Consider the following 21,703-nt stretch of genomic DNA (forward strand, 5'->3'; position numbering starts at 1 on the left):
AGCCAGAACCCTATAGGTACAGAAGTAACTATACAAATAATAATTTGAGTCACTTCTTGTTTATTACATTTTGTCCAGGTAAACAAAACCTGGAATATGGAGTGAAATAGCCAAGGCTTGTGCATTCAAGCTGAATAAAAAATGAAAAAATTTGCCTGTCACGTTTTAATAATGTGGGTTTGTTTTTTCCCCCCCTTAAGTCATGTTCAGACTAAATTGTCCTGAAGCCCCTTGCTGGAGATACTGGAATGGAAATTGTTATTGCATAAAGACTAGTCAGAAGAGAACTTGGATGGAAGCACTTAAGTTTTGCAAACAGTTCAGAGATACAGAATTGCTAACATTAACTAGTATTCTGGAAAAGGTAAGTTACGTAGGTCTTTTTATATATGTTACTTCCACCTGAACAGGTATTGCTTTTATATAATTCATTTTGGTAGAACAGTGGGAGCCAGTGTTGTGTAGTGGTAAGAATGTCCAGTGGCGTAAGGAGGGGGGGGGGGCGGGGAGGGCGGGTCGCCCCAGGTCTGGTGGGTCTGGGGGGCCCCTTGGCAATGCCAAGGGGCCCCTCAGAAGCCGGCTGCACTCGCTGCCTTCCCCGCCCGTGCGCGGGGCCCGGCGGCGGTGGCAGAGGCCGGAGAAGCGGCGGCGAGGCGGCGAGGCCGCTGGAGGGCCTCCAGCGACCAGTGCCGGCCTCTCCGACGCTTCCCCGGCTCCGCGACCGCTGCAGGGCCCCGCGCGCGGGCCTCCAGTGCAGGCGGAGGCCGGGGAGGGCGTCGGAGAAGCCGGCGCTGGTCGCTGGAGGCCCTCCAGCGGCCTCGCCGCCGGCCTCGCCGCCGCCGGACTCTCCGCCGCCCTGGAAGCAGGTAAGGAGGGCAGGGAGGGAGGGGGCCGAAAGCGGGGGGGGGGCGGCTGGCGGGAGGGGGCGGCCTTCCTTCCTTCCCTCCCTCCTTCCTTCCTTTCTTCCTTCCCTCCTTCCCTCCTCCCTTCCTTCCTTCCTCCCTCCCTCCCTCCTTCCTTCCTTTCTTCCTTCCTTCCCTGGTGCTCACATAATGAACCCTTGGTTTACCTAATTGAATGCTGGATTCTTAAATGGCCAGTGCTCCTCCCCCACCTTCTGAAAGTTTTCCTGGAGCTTTAGAACTGAAGCAGGTAGTTTACAAAGCCTCTGAAAGGTAGCTTAATATAAGTGCAGGAACCCTTTAAAATTGACTATAAAATATTGTGTGCTTTTTTCTCTGGTGCATTAACTACATGAAACTAAAAAGCTATGTGCAGAAAAAAAAAGCTTATACTGAGAAAGTGGTAAATGGTAAACATGAAATAGGGTTTTTTTATTATAATTTCCAGTTAATGAGTTTCTTAATGTTCCTTGTGTTGTTCTGGTTGTAAAATCAGGAAGTCTTCAAGAACTATTTCTGTGTCACATTCCAGATTTCATGCTGGATCTTCATGCCTTGACCCAGTGCTGGTTAACTGTAAAAGTCTTTTCACAGAGCAGAAGCAAGGTTAAAGTCCTTATGCTTGACTGCACATGATAGATATATGTCTTTTTGTTTGATGCCTAAATGTACATTTTTCAGTTAGTAGGCTATCACATTTTTTCATCATGAATATAATCTACCTTTGGAACAAAGTTTGAGTCCAGTGGCACCTTTAAGATCAGCAAAGTTTAATTCTGGGTGTAAGTTTTCATATGCATGTACACATGAAAACTTATACCAAGAATTAAACTTTGTTTGTCTTAAAGGTGCCACTGGACTCAAACTTCATTCTGTTGTTTCCCACCAACACAGCTGTCAAAGTGAATCGATAATCTATTTTTGTAAGATACCAAAAATTATGTATCCGAAGATAGAGGATTCACTTACACAGTCTGGAAAACCAGTGGTGGTTATTCCAAAACAGCAAGTTTACCGCAGGTTTATTTACATGTTGGGTGAATGCAAGTGGCCTTCCAGCTGTAGTATTTTGCAGGCCTCTTTGGGTCACTGCTAGTGCTTGGTATGAATAGCTTGATCAAACTCCACCCATCTAAGACTGCCATGGCAATGTTTACATAGTCTCATATCCTGATGTGGCCATTCCCTAGTTCATTTAACCTTGAAGTTGTATGAGTGATTGATGCTGGTCTATGGTTGAAAGGCACTTGTGTGGCAAATCAGAATTTTTGAGCTTTTAAAACGATCATTGTGGAATATGTAAACATCACCATATTTCAGTAAAAAGTATTTGAACTAAATAGTACCATTTAAAAAGTAGCATATTTAACAAATTTCTACTTTGGACATAAATATCTTGATCCTGCAAACAAATGTAATAAAAGTAAGTTAAGGCACTGTTATTTCATGATCAGAAAGAAGTCCATGATAGTTTGTGTGTGTATGTATGTATGTGTTAAACGTCTTAAAGGAGTAATTGTGAAAGGAACTACAGCAAAAATATGTAAAGGATGTTCCTATTCAAAATTGTCTATTTTGGCTATGTACAATATTGTTGAATTGTAAGACATATATTTAGGGTGTTCGTAGCACTCCTTTCTTTAAAACTAGATGCAAGACAGTTAATTTAAACAGATCAACTATTCTCAGTTATCCCTTAGAAAGTGAAAATTGTTAAATGAGATTGTTTTCATTTTGTCTTAAAACTTGTAACCTATTTGCTTACCCTGAGCATTTTAAAGAGGGAGAAAAGCAATTTTTAAATATAAAAGTTAAAAATCCATCTTCTGGACTATGCAGGGGCAGCTGCACAGATCCTATTACATTCTTCACAGAGTCAAGTTACAGGCCTATTTCTTTGACTAGTGATAGTGATATACTTATATCTCTGTGTCTCTATGGTAAACACTATGTAAATATGACATTGGCAGTCACAGTGGTAGTGAAATCCGTTTAATACTGAAAAGGGCAATGAGTATAACTCCTTGGTGCCCTCAGAATGAGATTTATCTGGGCCTAGTTACTCACTAGGAAATAATTTTATTATATTTATTTATTTATAACCCACTTTTCTTGCTGACAGTCTAGAATGGCAAAATATAAAAATGCAATCTGACAGCATTCAGTAAATAATGCAATAGGACTATGATTACAAAATTAGAGAGCAGTGCCCGCTGAAGCAGCCTGTCGGTCACTTCCGGGTTCCTGTCCTGCATCTTGACCTGTGTTATTAGTGACAGGCAGCTTCGGTGGGTCGCTGCGCCGCCCCCCTGGGTCCCACAACGATGGGACCGATGCCACAGGGACGGGCTCGAAACACTCTATAACCCCTCAAAAGAACAGCAGTCTAACTCGCTTCCCCCGAGCCCTGCCGCCATAAGCCTCAAGGGGGCTCATTTGATGTCACTTCCTGCTTCCGGCAGGTGGCGCGGGGGAAATGATGTCACAGGAAGTGATGTCACTTCCTGTTTCCGGCGGTGGCATGACGTCACTTCCTGTTTCCGGCGGCATGCACACACGTAGGGGGGCCCACATAAATCTTGGGCCCTGGGCCCCGAAAGCCCTAGCTACGCCCCTGAGAATGTCAGAGCAGAATCTGGGAGACCCAGGATTGAATTCCCACTCTGCCATGGAAGCTCACTGGGTAACCTTGGTCCAGTTACACACTCTCAGCCTAACCTGCCTTACAGGGTTGTTGTGAGGAGAAAATGGAGGTGGGGAGAATAATATAAGTTGCTTTTGGTCTCCACTGGGAAAAAAGGTAGGGTATAAATGAAATCAAATACTTTGGCCACCAAATGAGAAGGGAGCACTCCCTGGAGAAGATCCTGATGCTGGGAAAGACAGAAGGCAAAAGAAGAAGGGGACGGCAAAAGATAAGATGGCTGGACAGTGTTACTGATGTAACAAACATGAATTTAAGCAGACTTTGGAGGATGGTGGTGTGACTTTGTCCATGGGTTGCAGAGAGTCTGACTCGACTGTGCGACTGAACAACAACAAATAAATGAAGTAAAAAAAATTAAAACAAATAAGTTTGACCAGTTAAGATGTAAGTTTTTCAGTATTCCAGTGTCACTTGTCATTGTGCACTTCTTGTGCTATTTCACAGTATTGTGCAAGATTGCACAAATGTGCAATTATAAATTATAAGGCAGGGGATGAGGGCTGGATTTGACATAGGAGGTGGCGGCAGCTATAAGCATAGCCCGCTTTAAGAGGGGGTTAGATAAAAATGTGGAGCAGAGGTCCATCAGTGGCTATTAGCATATATTTGGCCACTGTGTGACACAGAGTGTTGGATTGGATGGGCCATTGGCCTGAGCCAAAATGGCTTCTCTTATGTTCAACATTACAAATGTGGATAGATAAAATCTTGGATTACTTCATACTTACAAAAATGGCTTTCTTGACGTCAAATTGCTCTCCTGAAACATATGGGGGGGAAAGTTATAGGACCATGGTTTACAGTAGTAAGTTATTTGTTACAAAATGAATATATACCAAACAATTCTTTATATGAAAAACTGATTTATTTTTAATGAAACTATGATATGTGTAGGGCTTTCAAAGTTCTACTCTACATTTCAAATAGTATGTATTGTTTATTTAGGTTTTGTTATGTATATGTGAAAAATTTAATAAAAATTTAAATTGAAAAAATGAGTAGACTTGAGTAGATTGCTTTCTCAGGGCCAAACTAGATGTGACGGCATCCTCAGAGCAGCCACGAGGATCCTGCTGCCATTTTAAAGACATTTAAAAATGCCATGTTGATAGGATAGTGGGCTGTGGCATTCATTTTCCCATCAATGCCTGGTCAAGTGCTGAAACAGCCATTGGGTTTGGGGGTGCAGCCATTTCAGCACTTGATAATGAAGGGGGTGGCGGCTAGATCTATATATTTGTCGTTCAGTCACACAGTTGAGTCCGACTCTTTGCAACCCCACCACCATCCTCCGAAGTCTGCTCAAATTTGTGTTAGTTACATCAGTAATGCTGTCCAGCCATCTCATCTTTTGCTGTCCCCTTCTTCTTTTGCCTTCTGTCTTTCCCAGCATCAGGATCTTCTCCAGTGAGCGCTCCCTTCTCATTTGGTGGCCAAAGTATTTGAGCTTCAGCATCTGACCTTCCAGGGAACAGTCAGGGTTGATTTCCCTTAGGACTGACTGGTTTGATCTTGCAGTCCAAGGGACTCTCAAGATTCTTCTCCAGCACTACAGCTCGAAAGCGTCTATTCTTTTGTGCTCGGCTTTCCTCATGGTCCAGCTCTCACAGGCGTACATTACTACTGGGAATACCATCACTTTCACTATATGGACTTTTGTTGGCAGGGTGATGTCTCTACTTTTTATTATACTGCCCAGGTTGTAGGATCTTTAATGTGAACTTGCTGGCATGTGAAATGAGTGCAATTGTGCGATAGTTTGAACATTCCTTGTCATTACCCTTCTTTGGGATTGTAATATAAACTGACCTTTCCCAATCCCGTGGCCATTGTAGCGTTTTCCAAATTTACTGGAAAGGAAGATGACTTAAAAAAGAAGAAACTGTATATAAAAGCAGATGAGCTGAATTTAAGATGACTCCTCCGTAAAAAGCCAGCTAGTCAACATGAGGTGTCCTCATCCCACCAACCTCTATTTTTCCTTCCTCTCTCCACTTCATGTTGGCACAGGGATCTTTGTTATTTGGACCAGAGAGCACTAATCACAATGACCCAGCTAATATGAGAGGCTCCCCCCCTTTTGTGTTTTCTGCCTGAGCCAGAAAACACAGAGGAAGAGTATGCACCCAGCAGCACTTCCAGCCTGTAAGGCCAAGCTGATGGAATCATGCTTTTCTGCCTTGTTCCCAGTTTTCTTGTTTTCTGCTTTGTTTCCAGTCAGCAGACACAGCCAGTAGTAGCATGTACATTGAAGCCCCTTCCCCATAACACCCCCCCCAGTAAAATATCATCTTGTTTTAAATTTAGTAGAGTATATGCAAGAGTAGAAAATATAGTTATATTTTAAAAGCTTTATAGACAGCAGGTCTGGATGATTGTGTGTGTGTAGACACACATAAATTTTTGCTTTCTACTTCAGAGCTGGATCTTAGGTTTAACAGTGGATAATTTTTGGATTGGATTGAATAATTTGGAAAATACAGACACTTTTTCATGGTCAGAAGGCACACCGGCAGATATGAGGTCCTCTTGGTGAGTGAATGTGAAAAACACATGTATTGTTTACTTCAGTATGTTGCTGCTAATGTCTGGCTTAGATGATTGTTAATGGTTGGTCAGCTAAATTACAGATAGAGTGGATTCATATGAAAGTATGTGTTGATGAATAATCTTTGTCTGATAAGTTTTCCTCATAGTTATACCTCAAAAAATTCCCACAAAAAGTTGGAGCTGAAGGGGGATTGTATGGGACCATTCTCAAAGTGTGTTTTTAGCCTCTTATTGTTATAAAGCCTGGCAGCTATGTTAGTCATAAAATCCAGAAGGTTTATCCCAGGAATATGATATGAAAAATCTGATCGGTACATGTCCACAATGGATAGGCAATCCCTAGCCCAAGTGCCAAACGGCAACATGCCACTAATTTGCTTGACACACGAGGTCAGTTCTCTACTCAAGCAATCAAGGTAAGGCTCTGAAGCTCTCACAGTGTCACTGAGGTCAATGGCATGGGAGAAAGTGAAGGTTTAATATAAGAAGATAAGAAGATATTGGATTTATATCCCGCTCTCCACTCTGAATCTCAGAGTCTCAGAGCGGCTCACAACCTCCTTTATCTTCCTCCCCCACAACAGATACCCTGTGAGGTGGGTGGGGCTGAGAGAGCTCTCACTGCAGCTGCCCTTTCAAGGACAACCTCTATGAGAGTTGTGGCTGACCCAAGGCTATTCCAGCAGGTGCAAGGAGGAGTTGGGAATCAAACCCGGTTTTCCCAGATAAGAGTCCACGCACTTAACCACTACACCAAACTGGCTATAGTGGTTAGAATGTTAGCCTGGGATTTGGAAAACCTTGATCCAAATCCCTGCTCTGTCATGAAATGTGAATGAGTCTGTCATATGGTCCAGAGTAAGCTATCTCTCAAGATTCTTGTGACAATAAGAAGGGGAACAGAGAACTGTACACACGGCCATGTATATACTACATTTTGCTTCTTGGAAGAAGGATGAAAATGTGCTAAATAGATGTGGGTATTGCTTATGCCCTCATCATCTCTTGGAGCAATGGAATTGCCAGATAGGCCCAAGGGTAGCCTCTAGGAGCACTTCTGAGGTTCAGCTTACTTCCAGTGTGTATCACCAAGCAAAAAATTGCCTAGCCTAAGACACATACTGTTGAAAGTTCAGAAAAATCAGAGTTTTAGAGGCTTAAAGTATTCATTCAATGTAACTTACTCCTTATATTGCACTCATTGTTTTCCCCATCCAAAGCACAATTACTCTTTTTGTTGGTATAGATTCAGTTAGAAGAATGAAAAATATTTTAAAGAACATGTGTTTTGTGATAATCCTTTATGTTTTCATAAAGATGAAGTTTCATTTAATCAATGAAAACTGGAGTACAGTTAAACCAGAAGGAAGATCCTTTCTAGATCTGGTCACAGTTCCATCTCATCTGTTTTCTACAGTAGCTACCACTGCAATGTTCCCTCTAAGCTGCAGAGTCTTGTGAGCAAAAATTCTACGTTGTGAGTTACTGGCATTAAAGTTGTGAGTTACTGGCATCAGAGTTGTGAGCTACTGCATAAATTAGTGTGCTCTGGGGTCATCCTTCCTGAGCTAAGAAAAAAATGTGTGAGCTGAAGGCTAAAAATCTGTGAGCTAGCTCACATTGACTCAGCTTACAGGGAGCACTGGCCACCAGATATATTTGGGAAACACTCTGGCATTTCATTAAGGCAATTACCTTCCTATGCTCCCCGCTCCCACAGTACCTCTGAACATGAAGGTTTCATTTGGCTTTCAGGCTAAAAGCCTCTGATTGAAAGTAGATAGAAAAGTGTTTTCTCCTGTACCAATACGGTCACCCCATGAGCTGGTGAGTAAATTTAGGCAAGAGAAAAGGAAGCACTACTTAGCCTAGGATAGAATTAAAATACAGAGGATAGTTACGGGCACTAGATTTCATGGGTTTTTTTTTAAAAAAAGACAGATTCATGGATAGGTCAGTCGAGCAGTTCGTAGCCATAATCGGCAAACGAAGCTTTTGTGTTCAGAGGCTCTGTACTTCTAACAGTTAACTTGGCACAACAGCATGGGAACACTGTGGCCTTCATTCTGGAACACTATTCCATGAGGGCAACTTGCTTGCCAAAAATTATGTATGTTTCTTTGTTCACAAAATCATTATTCTTCTTATTTACAGGAAATTGTTAGCTGACTATAGTAAAAATCCTTAGGTCATAATTCGGGGTGTGCAACCCCTCCCTTTTCTCAGTTTGGGTCTATTAGACCCCCCTAAAATGTTGGGATTTCTGAAAAATCCTGGATTCCAATACTGGCAAAGAATTTGGATCTGAGATTTTTTTAAAAAAATCCTGAATTCGGGGGGGGGGGGGTCTAATAGACCTGAGATGGAAAAAATGGTGGTGGTGGTGGGGGACAAAACAAACCCAGGAGTTGCAAAGCTGCAAAACCCAGTTGAGCAGTGGCTCCTACCTCTCAGTTGTTTCTCAATTATTTTTGCAGTCCCTTTAAACCATCCTGGTTTAAAGGGACTACAGAAGAATGGGAGGAACAGCTGATAGGTAGTGAGTAGTCTCCCTGCCTCTCAGCTTTTTTCCTGATCTTCCTTGTTCCCAAAAATATCCAGGATTTTTTTTTTTGGTGGGGGGGGGTCTCCAGTTTTCCTGAAAAATCACAGATACTGTTAGGATGCTAAAATATACCTGAAAAATACCAGTAGTGTTTTTCAGGTATATATTCAGCTAAGGAAGATTGGAATGCACACACCTGGTCATAATGCCACTGTAGTTTTCTACTTTTCCCTTATCCTCTGTCAGTTATGTGTCCTAAGATTCTGTATTCGTGATGCCACTGGTGTAATATGTGTAGGTCCAAAATGATGCTGGTGCTGCTCTAAGATGAAGTAGAACTCTTAATTCTGGCACTTCCAGATAGAACTAAACATTGGAATTGGAAGTACTATTTTCATGCTTCCTTGCTTTGGGATTCTGGACCATGTGGCTGGTTAAATGTCCAGTATAGTATACTTGGATAGCTTTCTGGATTGGACACAAAGTTGTTCTTTGGAACCTATCTAGGAACCTGGGTAGCTTCCATGTGGACATACCCTTACTTACTGGAAGGAAGGGGAACAAAATGGAATCTGAGGATAATACAAGTGTAACAAATTAACTCTGAAATCAGCATTTGAAAGGCTGATGATGTCTCAGTTATATGTTTACCTTACTATCGTAATACTGTCTCCAGAGTTTTCTCTTTCTGTGTTAAAATCAGTATTAAATTAAATTAAATTCTGCATTAAAATTAGTATTAAAATCTAATTTGAAAGGCTTAGGCTGTTGCATCCAGTTCAGCCAAACACTCCATATTGTGTGAAGATTTCCAAACGCAGCTTGATTGCATTATATTGTAATACAGAGGCCCACTGGATCTGCAAACGAGGGGCATGTGAGTATTTATGCTTTGCTTTTAATTTCTTGATGCCTGGTATAGCAGAAATAACATTTTCAAATGCAGTTTACCAACATTGCATGGAAATGGGATATATCTATGGGCTACAGAGTACCTTATTTTGGCATGGCATAGATTTCATTTTCTTAGATAGCATGCAGGACAATATATAGTGTGTTTGATCTGGACAAGAACAACCCGGGGTTTAAATGTCCATTATTCTACAATGCTAAATTGCCATGGCTTGGGTAAACCACTTCCCTTCTGAGCATAAAAGAGGAATAATTCCATGTATACCTATCCTGTGATAGGTAGATATCGGAATGAATAATCCCAGCAATTTTTAAAAGGCATATGTTTTTCTGTAGAATTGCACAAGAGAGAAACTTCTAATATTATTAAACTTCTAACATTATAAAATAATGCTAATGGTCTAATATGCCAAAATTAAAATTAATACAATATTAAAGAAATGTCAAAATGAAAATGAGATTTTTTTTTTGGCTATATGTGATGGTTCCATTGCGATAATATTAGGAAAGCGTAATAAATGAGAAAACCATTTGTTTCTATGTAAATCTGGTACCTTTTTCTAATAATATGAAATATATAGAAGTTAAAGTGTGGAGTTAGTGTCGTGCATGATAACCGCAGGTTGAATTTTTGCGTACAAAGGATTGATGACAGTATTAAAAAAAGGTTATTTAGGAAAAGTTTGGATTTATGTAGAAATGTCAACGTTGATTTATTTTTTGTTAGATACGATGGATGAGTGATCTACAACTTGTGGGTGAGGACCCTCAGGTGGGCAATGGAGCCCCACCTGCTGGACCATCAATTCTTATAGAGCAACCTTTTTGTTGCTTTTTAGCAGTGCATGAACATGGAGATTAAAGGCTATCCCTTGCTTATGGCTTACTTCTTGAACTTTTAATTCTTTTGATAGGTTTGTTTGGTTGAGAACAGTCAGGGAGCTTCATATGTATAGGGCCTTCTTTTTTAATGGAATAAGTAGTTATATGACAAACCCTAGTTGATATTTGCTTGTCGCTAGAAAAATAGATACCTGGAGAAGATAGCTCTGTGCTTTATTTATTCACTGGGAATTAGTACCGGTACAATTGTGGCAGCCTGGGTAGAGCTTTATTTTTCAGCAAGAAACTGGATTATTTTTCCCTTTTCAGTTGTTGACCGATACCAGGAACATAAAGGAAAGGTGCTTCTCTCACCACCAAACTCTATATCACAAGTACATGTAGATCTGATTTCTGCTAAGTCAGCATGCTTAGAACTTAGGGAGCAGTGTACCGGGATCACTACATGGAATAATTCATATGCACTTGCCAGAGGAACTGTATTAATAAAAACTGAACAAAGCCAATCTGTGGCTTTTGTAAAATCAGGTAAGTTGATTCTGTATGTCCCATATCAAACATATAATGTCAGTATGTTAATATGAAACAATGTCATCAAGGCTAATATTTGCTATACTTTTGGCTGTGAACATTCAAAATGTAATTAAATCTATAAGTGATTTGTATCTTGAATAAAAAGTCAAATTCTCTGTAAAAGAGTCATAAATCCAAAACAAAGTCTCTGTGGAATTTGAAACTTTTCTTTAAATATTCTGGTTGTCTGAAGGAAAAAGATTGGGTGTAGTGGAGAGAAAGTGAGGCCAGTAATTTGAGATACAAAGGTTAGGTAGCAGAGGAGGAACAGAAAGCAGCTTCCCTAACTATAGGAATCTTGCTGAGTCCTGACATGGTTTAAATACATATGTGTTCTCTACTGTGGATAGGCAGAGCAAGTCAAGTTTTTTTTTTTTTTTAAAGTTGGAACCTTTGTATGGTGGAGTAACTATCTTATTTAAATCTTTCCTCTTAGTGAGTAGGATCAGGTTTGGAATAGCCCTTTTATTTAGTAGGATAAAATAGCTTATCTGGCATATTTCATTCTCAAGGGAGGAAGCACATAATTTGTTTAACTCTTCAAGGACTGGCCATTATCCCACAGATAACAGAACTCACAGCTATGCATCATTAGTGACTTACAACCTCTAATGGATAATGAAAGTTCTCTTTCACAAGTACTGGGGGCGGGGGGGAGCAAATGTTTTCTTACAATCCGACAACCCCCCAGTCTCAAGCTCACCCACAGTAATACAACATCTAATTTGAACATGGACACTGGTACCACAGCTTGTAATAAACTCAGATGCCAATTTTGCTGCCGCATACACCCAGACAATACCATCACTGGATCTAACAACAATAACTACACCATCTCTGGCTCATTCACTTGTTTCTCTTCTAACATTATATATGCCATTAAATGCCAACAATACCCTTCAGTTCTCTACATAGGGCAAACAGATCAAACCCTACCAGGGGTGTTGAACTCATTTGTTACGAGGGCCAGAAATGACATTAATGTCACTTTGTTGGGCTGGGCCATGTTGTCATCTCTGGGATTATCCTCAATTAAAGAAGGCTTCCAGTGTATTCAGAAAGCTGGCTTTATTATGCACAGTGCATCCCGCCCCCTCCTCCATTTTTAAGATATCCAACATACAGAAATAGAAAAATGGCAAGGCCCCTTGACACATGTGTGCTATAAAATGTAACATGAGGTACCAGAGATAAAATGTTATAACGATGATGTGAGATGCCAAATGGCAGAGAGCACTGAGATCTAGCTCCCAAAATCTCTTAAAAATCCCTGGACCAAAGGAGGCCAAATTGAAAACAACCCAAGAGCAGGCCTTCTCAGTGATGGCTCCCCATTGGTGGAATCAACTACCAGCCGAGGTTCGAGCCCTGCGGGACTATAATCAGTTCTGCAGGGCATGTAAAACTATTCTTTTCCAAATGGCCTACAAGACTGAATCCTGAAATGACATCCAGCCATCTGATATACATCGTTTTGTATTATAGCACCTTATCTGTTGTGGTTTTAATTAATCTATTTATTTAATGTATTTTATTGTATTTTATTGTATAATATATTTACTGTACATCATTGCACTTTCCATGTTTGTGAGCCGCCCTGAGCCTGCCTTGGCGGGGAGGGCGGGATATAAATAAAAATTATTATTATTATTAATAGTAGGTTTGATTAGATTAGGTGTGATACGCAGAGGACTAGTAGTCATGGAGATGGCAGCATTGGTAATGAGACAGGAAACCTAGGTCTCAGTTTGATACAGGAGGATTCAGTCCAGGAGGATACAAAGGATAAAGGGTGGGAAAGGGCAGAACAGAAATCAACTAGCAAATAAATAAATAATGGAAATAAGTCTAAAGAAGCGAGGAGTGACTCGTGAAGAACATACCCTATTACAAATTTTCTTAGTCTTTAAGGTTATTAAATACTGAGTTTGATGCACGAGGAGACTCGTAGTAGGGTGACCACAGCTCTTTATTAGTGATTACAGCATAGTAACTGGAAACTAAGACTGGAGAACTGGGCTAACAGGGCCAACTATATACAGTTCAAGTTCCTGCACTAAAACATCACTGGACCATTTGAACCAGCAGGGAGCTTGCTATTGGTCAGGAGAAGCGAAGGGAACGTCGTTTATGTGTCCCCAAGCTCAGTCCTTAAAGCTCCAATGAGCCAGGCAGGAACTAGCAACCCAGCATCTATGCATTGTATCACATACCTAAAAAGGTGCTCCTAGACACTTGCTCTTTTTACTGCTCTTAGAAACCACAACATTAAAAAACAACAACAGCGGGGGGACATTTTAACCTTCCAGGACATTCAGTTGGTGACCTGAGAGTAGCAGTGCTCTTACAAAGGAATTTCAAAGGGAGATTTGAAAGAGAGACTTCTGAATTGCAATTGAAAATGAAGCTCATGGCAATGCATCCTCCTGAACTGAACTGAAACCTAGGTTTTGTTAGTCATTAAGGTGCTGCTGGACTGAAAATGAAAACAGGGAAAGATCATGCTGAAAGTGTATAAAATTTGGGATGGTGTCAAGATTGAATAGAAAATCTTTGTTTTCTTATGCTAATGCTCAAGATCACCCAGGAGGTATTTTATTCTGACTGTTTTCCTGCCACTCGCAAAATCAAGTCCGCATTGTTTCATATGAGTTTCTTTGTGCTATCTGATATCCATTTCCTGGATAGTCATGACCAGTTTAGATCTGATCTTTATTTATTTATTCTGTGAGGGACGGTTAGGGTCAGCGTGGGGGAAAGGGACCTCTAAGAATTTTTGTCACCCTTACCCAGTACCTCAGAGAACTAAAATAAAATCTTGTCAGAAAATAACGAAGCACCAAACCATTTAAAAGTTCAAAACCAAAATATTAAGTTTATTAATTTACAGAAGGCAAGGAAGGGAGTAATTAATACTTATTGGATGGTTATTTTAATTTTGTTGGCAGGCAGAAGTTCAAATAAAAGATCTCTTAACACTAGAGATGTTGGCAGGCTGAAGTAATCTAAGCAACAGGCAGGCTGTGTTTCCTTAACACTAGAAAACACTCTTATCAGAGAAAGGTTATTAAGTTGTTTCAGGCTTTTCAAAATATAAAATCCACACACTCTTTGTCTGTCACGCTAAATTTGTGACAGAAATGTCCCCACATAGGCACTCTCCACTAGCACACAGGTACACTCCAGATGTTGAGTAATACCTAGGAACTAACACCCTTGAGTGTTATCACACAAGCACCTCAATTCCCTGTGTTAAGTCTCACACAGCTAGTATCCCAGTCTGACTTTTGGGATTTCTTCACATCCACAAGAACCTCAGCCTCTCTCCCAGTGTGTTTGTGTTTTGTATTTGAACCAGGAGACTGCCTTGTAGCACTGACAGAACTCCTCAGCAGAGCCTTCAAGTTTTCCTCTGCTCAAGTGACACAGTGTGCCACAACTCAGAGAGTTTTCCCTCAGAAAGAGCCTGATTTTGCCCTTTCTCACAACAGTACTCACTGTTTTATTTTATTTTATTGGATTTCTATCCCGCCCTCCCTGCTGTGAAAAAGTGATATATTACTATATATCACTATATTTCCCTATATATTACTATAGGGAAAGTGATATATTACTATCAGTTAAAAACAAATTGAAACAAAGCTGTCTTACAAGCCTTGAGGAACTGAATGAGGTCCTGCAAGGCTCTTACTTCTTCTGGAAGTTGGTTCCACCAACAGGGGGCCGCTATAGAGAAGGCTTTTTCACGGGTGGTCTTCAATCTTGCCTCCCTCGGCCCAGGAATTGATAGCAGATTCTGTGTCCCAGGCTGCATGTGCTCCCACGAGGGGAGTTCCAATAACAGCCTAGCTGCAGTATTCTGCACCAGCTGTACTCTGGATTTGAGACAAGGGCAGCCCCATGTAAAGGGTGTTACAGTAGTCCAATCTCAAGGTGACCGTAGCATGGATCACAGTTGCCAGGTTGCTACAGTTAAGGAAAGGGACCAACTGCCTTGCCCGCCTAAGATGGAAAAAGGCGGATTTGGCAGTGGCTGCTATCTGGGCCTCCATTGTCAGTGAAGGTTCCAGTAGCACCCCCAAGCTTCTGACCTTGGGCGCTGCTGCAAGTGGCGCACCATCAAAAGTTGGTAGGGGGTCCGGTTTGTGGCGTGGTGAGGCAGAACGCACTCTTTGAGCCCGTTCTGTTCAGCTAACTTTTGGAGGGGTCCTGATACTGAGGACACCCCCTAAAGAAGTACCAGGGGGTACTTCGTAGACTGGGGAGCTGGCTGGTGTGTCTGGAGAAGAGGCGGCGGCTTCTTTTGCTGGCACCCGGCTTTTTCCTTGTCTGGAGCTAGGTGACACTCTTGCGTTTAAACCAGGTCGCCGGAGAAGAGCTGAGGGGGGGAGAAGCTAACCTCAAAACTGAGTGCCGGTTTGGTGGTAAACGTTTCTTATTACGTACCTGGATGCGGTGGCAGAAGGAGAGAGAGAGACCAAATGAAATAAAAGAAGAAATTAAGTAGAAACAGCGTCCCAAGCAAGACGAGCTGTGCTGGAGAGAATGGCGGCGGGGGTGGTGAGCACTTTCGGTTTGAGGAGCGGGTCTACACGCTGAAGCCGATTTAAAGGTAGCAGCTGAAAGTTTTGACTTTTTGGATAAAAAGAACTTAAGCAGAATTTGTGTCTACCAACATTCCTGCAGGGACGTTGTATTTTCTGAAATGGTGGTCGGGGCAGGAAGAGGCAAGTTAGAAATGGCGCCGGCGGTGAAGAGACAGTGAGTGGGAAAGGCGAGCAAGTCGGAGCAAGTCGGAGCAAGTTGAGGAAGGTCAGAAAAAGTTGGTGAAGAGAGGCTCAACCTAAACAGAAGGAGTAAAGAGGGCGATAAGACTGTTACTGTGCTACAGTGCTTTGGTGTTATTGAAGAGCGCTACTGGAGAGTAGGTAAAGAGCCGAAGAAGCAGTGATGGTGAATGGAAGTAGCGACCAGTGTTCGGAAGAGGAGGAGATTTTTTGAGAAGGTGAAGAAACAGCTTGGAAGGGGAAAGGCGGAAAGAAGACAGAAGGTGCAAGACTTTAAAGCGCTTAAGTGTTTAAAGAAGGAGGGGGTGGTTTTTAGCAGCACTTCTTGTGCTGCGGCTACTCCTTCCTTGAAGATTGGCTGAGACTCCCTCTAGTGGATAATTAAAATAGTGCTGGATAAACTAAGTATTGCCGACCAGGTTGTAGTATTGCTGGACCAAATTGGATTGGCGATTGGAGTCTTAATCAAAGGAAGAAGAAAGAAGGCAAGACAAGGGAAGAAGAGGAGCTGAAGCAAGAAGCAGGAAACAGAAGCAAGAAGAAAGAAGGAAAGGGGACTGAGTTGGTCAAGAGAACAGTATAGGCAAAGACTAAACTTTTGCAAATTAAGAAGCTATTGACAATAATTTTTAGCACATGATGAATTGATGAACCAATGAATTGATTGATTGATTGATTGATTAATAAATTGTTAGATTAATTGATAAATAGATAAATTGGTGAACTGATAGTTGATAAATCCTTGAAGAAGCCATTGACAATAACTGTGGTATATGATTAACTGTTTAACTGCGGTATATGATTAATTGTTGAGCTGATGAACTGACTGACTGATTAATTGATAAACTGAAAAAACTGATTACCTAGTTTAATCTACTGGGGAACCAACCTTAATTAATTGGGGAACTAATTTTGGAAATTAATTTTGGGGTATTAATAATTGAATGAAGATATAAAATAACTGATTAATTGTATTATTTGGTTAAATGAATTAATTGATAAATTGACAAGTGTTGTCAAAATAATAGGGAAATTGTAAGTTTAAGAGGTTTAAGAGGTTCCATTAGGAATTCTTGGATATAGAGCTTTGGTTGATAACAATAATTTGGGCGATCGCCAAGTTCATTTAGGATGGAGACCAAAGGGAAGAAATATGGTCAGTCCACCCCACCAGGGGGAGGTAAACCTGCTGCCCCACCAGTTAGTCAGGAAGCTATTGACAAGCTACAAAGTATCATGTTGACAGGCTTCCAACAGAATAGAGAGACCTTAGAAGAAGTCAAGTGCGATTTAATGGGAGAAATTAAGAAAACTAACCAGCAATTAAGTGAGTTCCAAAGACAACTGTTAGCCAATACTCAGCAAGTTCACGAGCTCTCAGCAAGAGTCGGGAAGTTGGAGGACCAAGAAGAAGCAACGTCTACCATTGCAAAGGAGAATAAAGTAAATGTGGCTGAGATGGAGGATAGAGTTGCCAGACTTGAGATGGAAAAGGTGGCTTACATCTTAAGGTTCCAAAACATCCCAGAGGACAGGGGAGAGAATACAGAGAACAAGATATTGAAGCTGCTGAGGCCCGGAGAGGATGATGCTTTAATAGAGAGCAGATGTGAAATTGAGTGGGTTAAGAGAGTGTCGTCCACCCATACCAGAAAGTTTAATCTCCCTAGGGAGATACATGTTAGATTCACCCGAACCTCAACGTGTGAAAAAATACTGAAATTGGCAAGAGAAGAAGGTTTAACATCTGACGGCAATAATGTCAAAGTTCTGAAAGACATTCCTTGGTCAATACGTCAGAGACGTTTCGGCTACAAAAAAATTACAACATGGTTGACCAAGAATGCAATACAGTTTAGATGGCTGGGTCCAGAAGGGGTCTTCTTTTCATACAAATCTAGGAGATTCAACCTTACCACCCCAGATAAAGTTGAAGAATTTTGGACAAACTTTGTAAAAACGGAAAATCAAGACTTTGAGTCGGGAGAGGAGCAGGAAGAGAGGCCAGAACAGACAGCCCCAGGCTCAAGCGATCCGCAGAAAAAGAAGGATGGAAGGATTAAAACCAGACTGCAAACACAAAAAGAACAGAGTCTTGATAATAATCCAAAAACCCAATGATGGCTACATCGGGGCTACAGATTATCTCTGTCAATGTAAACGGCCTCAATGAACCCAAAAAAAGGAGAAAGATTTTCCTACAATTACAAAAGACCAAATCACAAATAGTATGTCTACAGGAAACCCACATCAAAGAAGGGGACTTAAAATTTTTGCAAAACAAGAAACTTGGTCAACTTTATTACTCCTGTGCCTCCGAAAAAAAAGGGGAGTTGCCATTTATGTACAAAAAAATGTGAAATCCAAGATACTATATAGTGATGAGTCAGGCAGAATTGTACTCATAGAATTAGAAATAAAAGGGGAAAAAATAACCTTTGGCAATATCTATGCACCAAACAACGCTCAGGAAGAATTCTACTCAAAACTGCATTCAAAACTGCTTGAACATGACTCCGGAAAATTTTGCATTGTAGGGGATTACAATGCGGTCTTAGATGCAACCAAAGATAAAAAATATGACAGCACCAAAGTGAAGAAATCTCGAAATTTGTTACCCGCGTCTTTCCTAAAAATTGTGGATGAACTTAACTTAATCGATATCTGGAGAACGAAAAACCCACAAACTAGAGACTTTACTTATTTCTCTCACGTCCATAAATGCTGGTCGCGGATAGACACGTGCTGGATGTCCGCTTCCTTAGGCTTGTCGGTCACCCAAGCACACATATTACCTAAAACCTACGCAGACCACAACCCTGTGCAAATAACTTGAGATGACTTTCGTCCCAAAACTCGGTGGACACTGAATCTTCAAATCTTAAAAGAGGAACCCTTTATAGAAAAAGCAAAGAAAGAAATTAAGATGTTTTTTTGAATATAACCGGAAGCAGGATACGCCGATGCCAACTATCTGGGATGCCTTTAAGGCCTTTTTCAGAGGGATCGCAATTGGCTACCTGGCAAAAAGGAAGAGAGAAAGAATGAAGGCCTATAACAATCTAATATTAGAACTAAGCAAACAAGAAAAACAACAAAAAACAAGGAGCTCAGAAGAAACGAAACTAAGAGTGTATGCCATACAACATGAAATTAACCTGCTACTCACTGATGAATTGGAAAAAAAACTGAAATGGGCGAAACAAAATTACTTCGAGAATGCAAACAAACCTGGTAGATGGTTGGCATACAGGCTGAGAAAGGAAAGAGAAAAGAACCTTATCAGATCACTCAAGAACGAGGCGAATGAGGAGGTCTCTAAAATGTCGCAAATGCAAGTAATCATTCAAAACTTTTACCAGAATCTTTATGATAAACGCGAGACTTCCGAAAAACTCCAGTTGGAATATATTGAAGAAGTTCAAATCCAACAATTAACCAAAGCACAGAAGGAAACATTAGAGGAACCGATCTCCATTCATGAAATTTGCGAAGCAATTAAAAAACAGAAAAGTAACAAAATGCCGGGCCCAGATGGCCTACCAATTGAATTTTTTAAAGTATTTGAAGAATCCTTACTAATTCCATATAAAAAGGTGATTGAGGAAATTCAAGATTCGGCTGTAATCCCAGCATCCTGGAGAGAAGCGGTAATCTCTCTGATACATAAGGAAGGAACAGATCAGCAAGAGATAAAGAATTATCGACCTATTTCTTTATTGAATGCAGACTATAAAATATACGCCACAATCCTGACAAATAGACTCAAAAAAGCTATCTCATCTGTAATACATGATGACCAAACAGGCTTCGTCCCTGGGAGAAAGATGAGCCAGAATATAAGATACCTTCTAAATATACTAGAGTACTACTGTGAACATCCGGATAAACAATTTGCTGGCATTATGTTGGATGCTGAAAAAGCATTCGACAATGTCAATTGGAGTTTTATATTAAAATCCCTAGAAGCCATTGGGTGCGGAAGAAAATTTTGCAAATTAGTTGAAGTGATATATACCAGACAAAACGCAAAAGTAAACCTTAATGGCCAGCTTTCAGATATGATTGAAATCAAGCAGGGTACGAGGCAAGGCTGCCCATTATCCCCTCTATTATTCATTATAACGTTGGAATTTCTCCTTAAAAGCATAAGAGAAGACCATCGAATTAAAGGAACTGGAATTAAAGATGAAAAATATAAAATTCAAGCCTTTGCAGATGATGTTTTATTTATAGTAGAAGATCCTATGAACTCAATTGACCATATTAAGGAGAGACTGGAACAATTCGGGGCAGTATCGGGTTTTAAAGTAAATAGGACTAAAACCCAATTCCTAACACAGAACTTAACAAAGGAACAAATCACATCCTTGGAAAATAAATCAGGTTTCAGATGGGAGAAGAAAGTGAAATGTCTGGGTGACAAGTGATCTGAGAACATTGCAAAAAGATAACTACGATAAAATCCTAAAGGAAATCCAGGCTGATTTGAACAGATGGAAAAATTTGCAAATCTCTTTGCTGGGAAGAATAGCCTCTATCAAAATGAATATATTGCCTAGAATACTCTTTCTATTCCAGATGATTCCTATTTCGCTCCCCCAGGCCTTTTTTCAACAGCTGGACAAGATGATATCGGCCTTCATATGGCAAAACAAAAGGCCAAGAATAAAACTTAAAATCTCGCAAGACAGTAAACTTAGAGGTGGTTTAGCCCTGCTAGAGTGGAGAACTTATTACAAAGCTTGTTGCCTTACTTGGGCGAAGGAATGGTTACTCTTGGAAAATAAAAGACTGCTGGTGCTAGAGGGGGCAGATTTAGTTAGAGGCTGGCATTCATACATATGGTATCAGACCCCCCTGGAGAATAATAACTTCTTTCGCCATGTTATCAGAAAGCTGATCTTTAAGGTATGGAGCGAAATAAGGAAAATGTTTTATACACAAGTCCCTCTTTGGCTCTCCCCTGTGGAGGCATCTCAGTATCCAAATGTTTATTCCTGGGATACCAACTATAATTACAATGTTTTGTTAGACTCCACCCATAATTTGATCCTAGATGATAATATTAAATTGGATTGGTGGACAAAAACACAAATCAACTCCAGATTCCAGGCAGATAAAAAAAATGGGTTTTTATAAAAAACCAAATGATTTGGACACGATAATATATGATGGGCAGAAACTAATATCCAAAATATATAATTGGTTATTAATGAACAAAATGCAAGATGAATTGGTCAAAGAGAGTTGGATTAGATGGCTGAGTGACTTTGGATATAATATTGAATTGAAAGAATGGGAAAATATCTGGAAACATAACCTTCAACTAACTCTAGCTAATGAATTTAAGGAAAACCTGTATAAAATGGCCTATAGATGGTACTTAACCCCAGAGAGATTGGCCAAGATCTACCCAAGCTACTCCAACAAATGTTGGAAATGTGGAAAGGTGAAAGGAACCTTATTTCATATTTGGTGGCAGTGTGCTCACGCCAAAAAATATTGGGCCCAAGTCAATATTTGGTGCCAAAAAAATTTCAAAATAAGAAGAAGAAGAAGAAGATATTGGATTTATATCCCGCCCTCCACTCCGAAGAGTCTCAGAGCGGCTCACAAATCTCCTTTACCTTCCTCCCCCTGTGAGGTGGGTGGGGCTGGAGAGGGCTCTCACAGCAGCTGCCCTTTCAAGGACAACCTCTGCCAGAGCTATGGCTGACCCAAGTCCATGCTAGCAGGTGCAAGTGGAGGAGTGGGGAATCAAACCTGGTTCTCCCAGATAAGAGTCCGCACACTTAACCACTACACCAAACTTGCTCTCCCACATACACCAGAATTTTACCTGTTAAGCATAGTAAAGGAAAATCTCCCCAAATTAGAAAAA

The 21,703-nt window shown here is 40.8% G+C and overlaps 1 protein-coding gene across 1 annotated transcript in view; it reads left to right on the forward strand.

The window, feature by feature from the left end:
- Nucleotides 1-203: 203 nt before the first annotated feature.
- LOC132572062 (uncharacterized) overlaps nucleotides 204-21,703 on the forward strand; it is a 73,508-nt gene continuing 52,008 nt past the window's right edge. The window contains exons 1-4 of the mRNA XM_060238850.1: nucleotides 204-364; nucleotides 6,029-6,141; nucleotides 9,463-9,581; nucleotides 10,769-10,987. Coding sequence (XP_060094833.1) covers nucleotides 293-364; nucleotides 6,029-6,141; nucleotides 9,463-9,581; nucleotides 10,769-10,987 — 523 coding nt within the window. The 5' untranslated portion in view covers nucleotides 204-292. The remainder of the gene's footprint in view (nucleotides 365-6,028; nucleotides 6,142-9,462; nucleotides 9,582-10,768; nucleotides 10,988-21,703) is intronic.

This window comes from Heteronotia binoei, chromosome 5, assembly GCF_032191835.1.
Source record: "Heteronotia binoei isolate CCM8104 ecotype False Entrance Well chromosome 5, APGP_CSIRO_Hbin_v1, whole genome shotgun sequence".
Classification (NCBI taxonomy): Eukaryota; Metazoa; Chordata; class Lepidosauria; order Squamata; family Gekkonidae; genus Heteronotia; species Heteronotia binoei.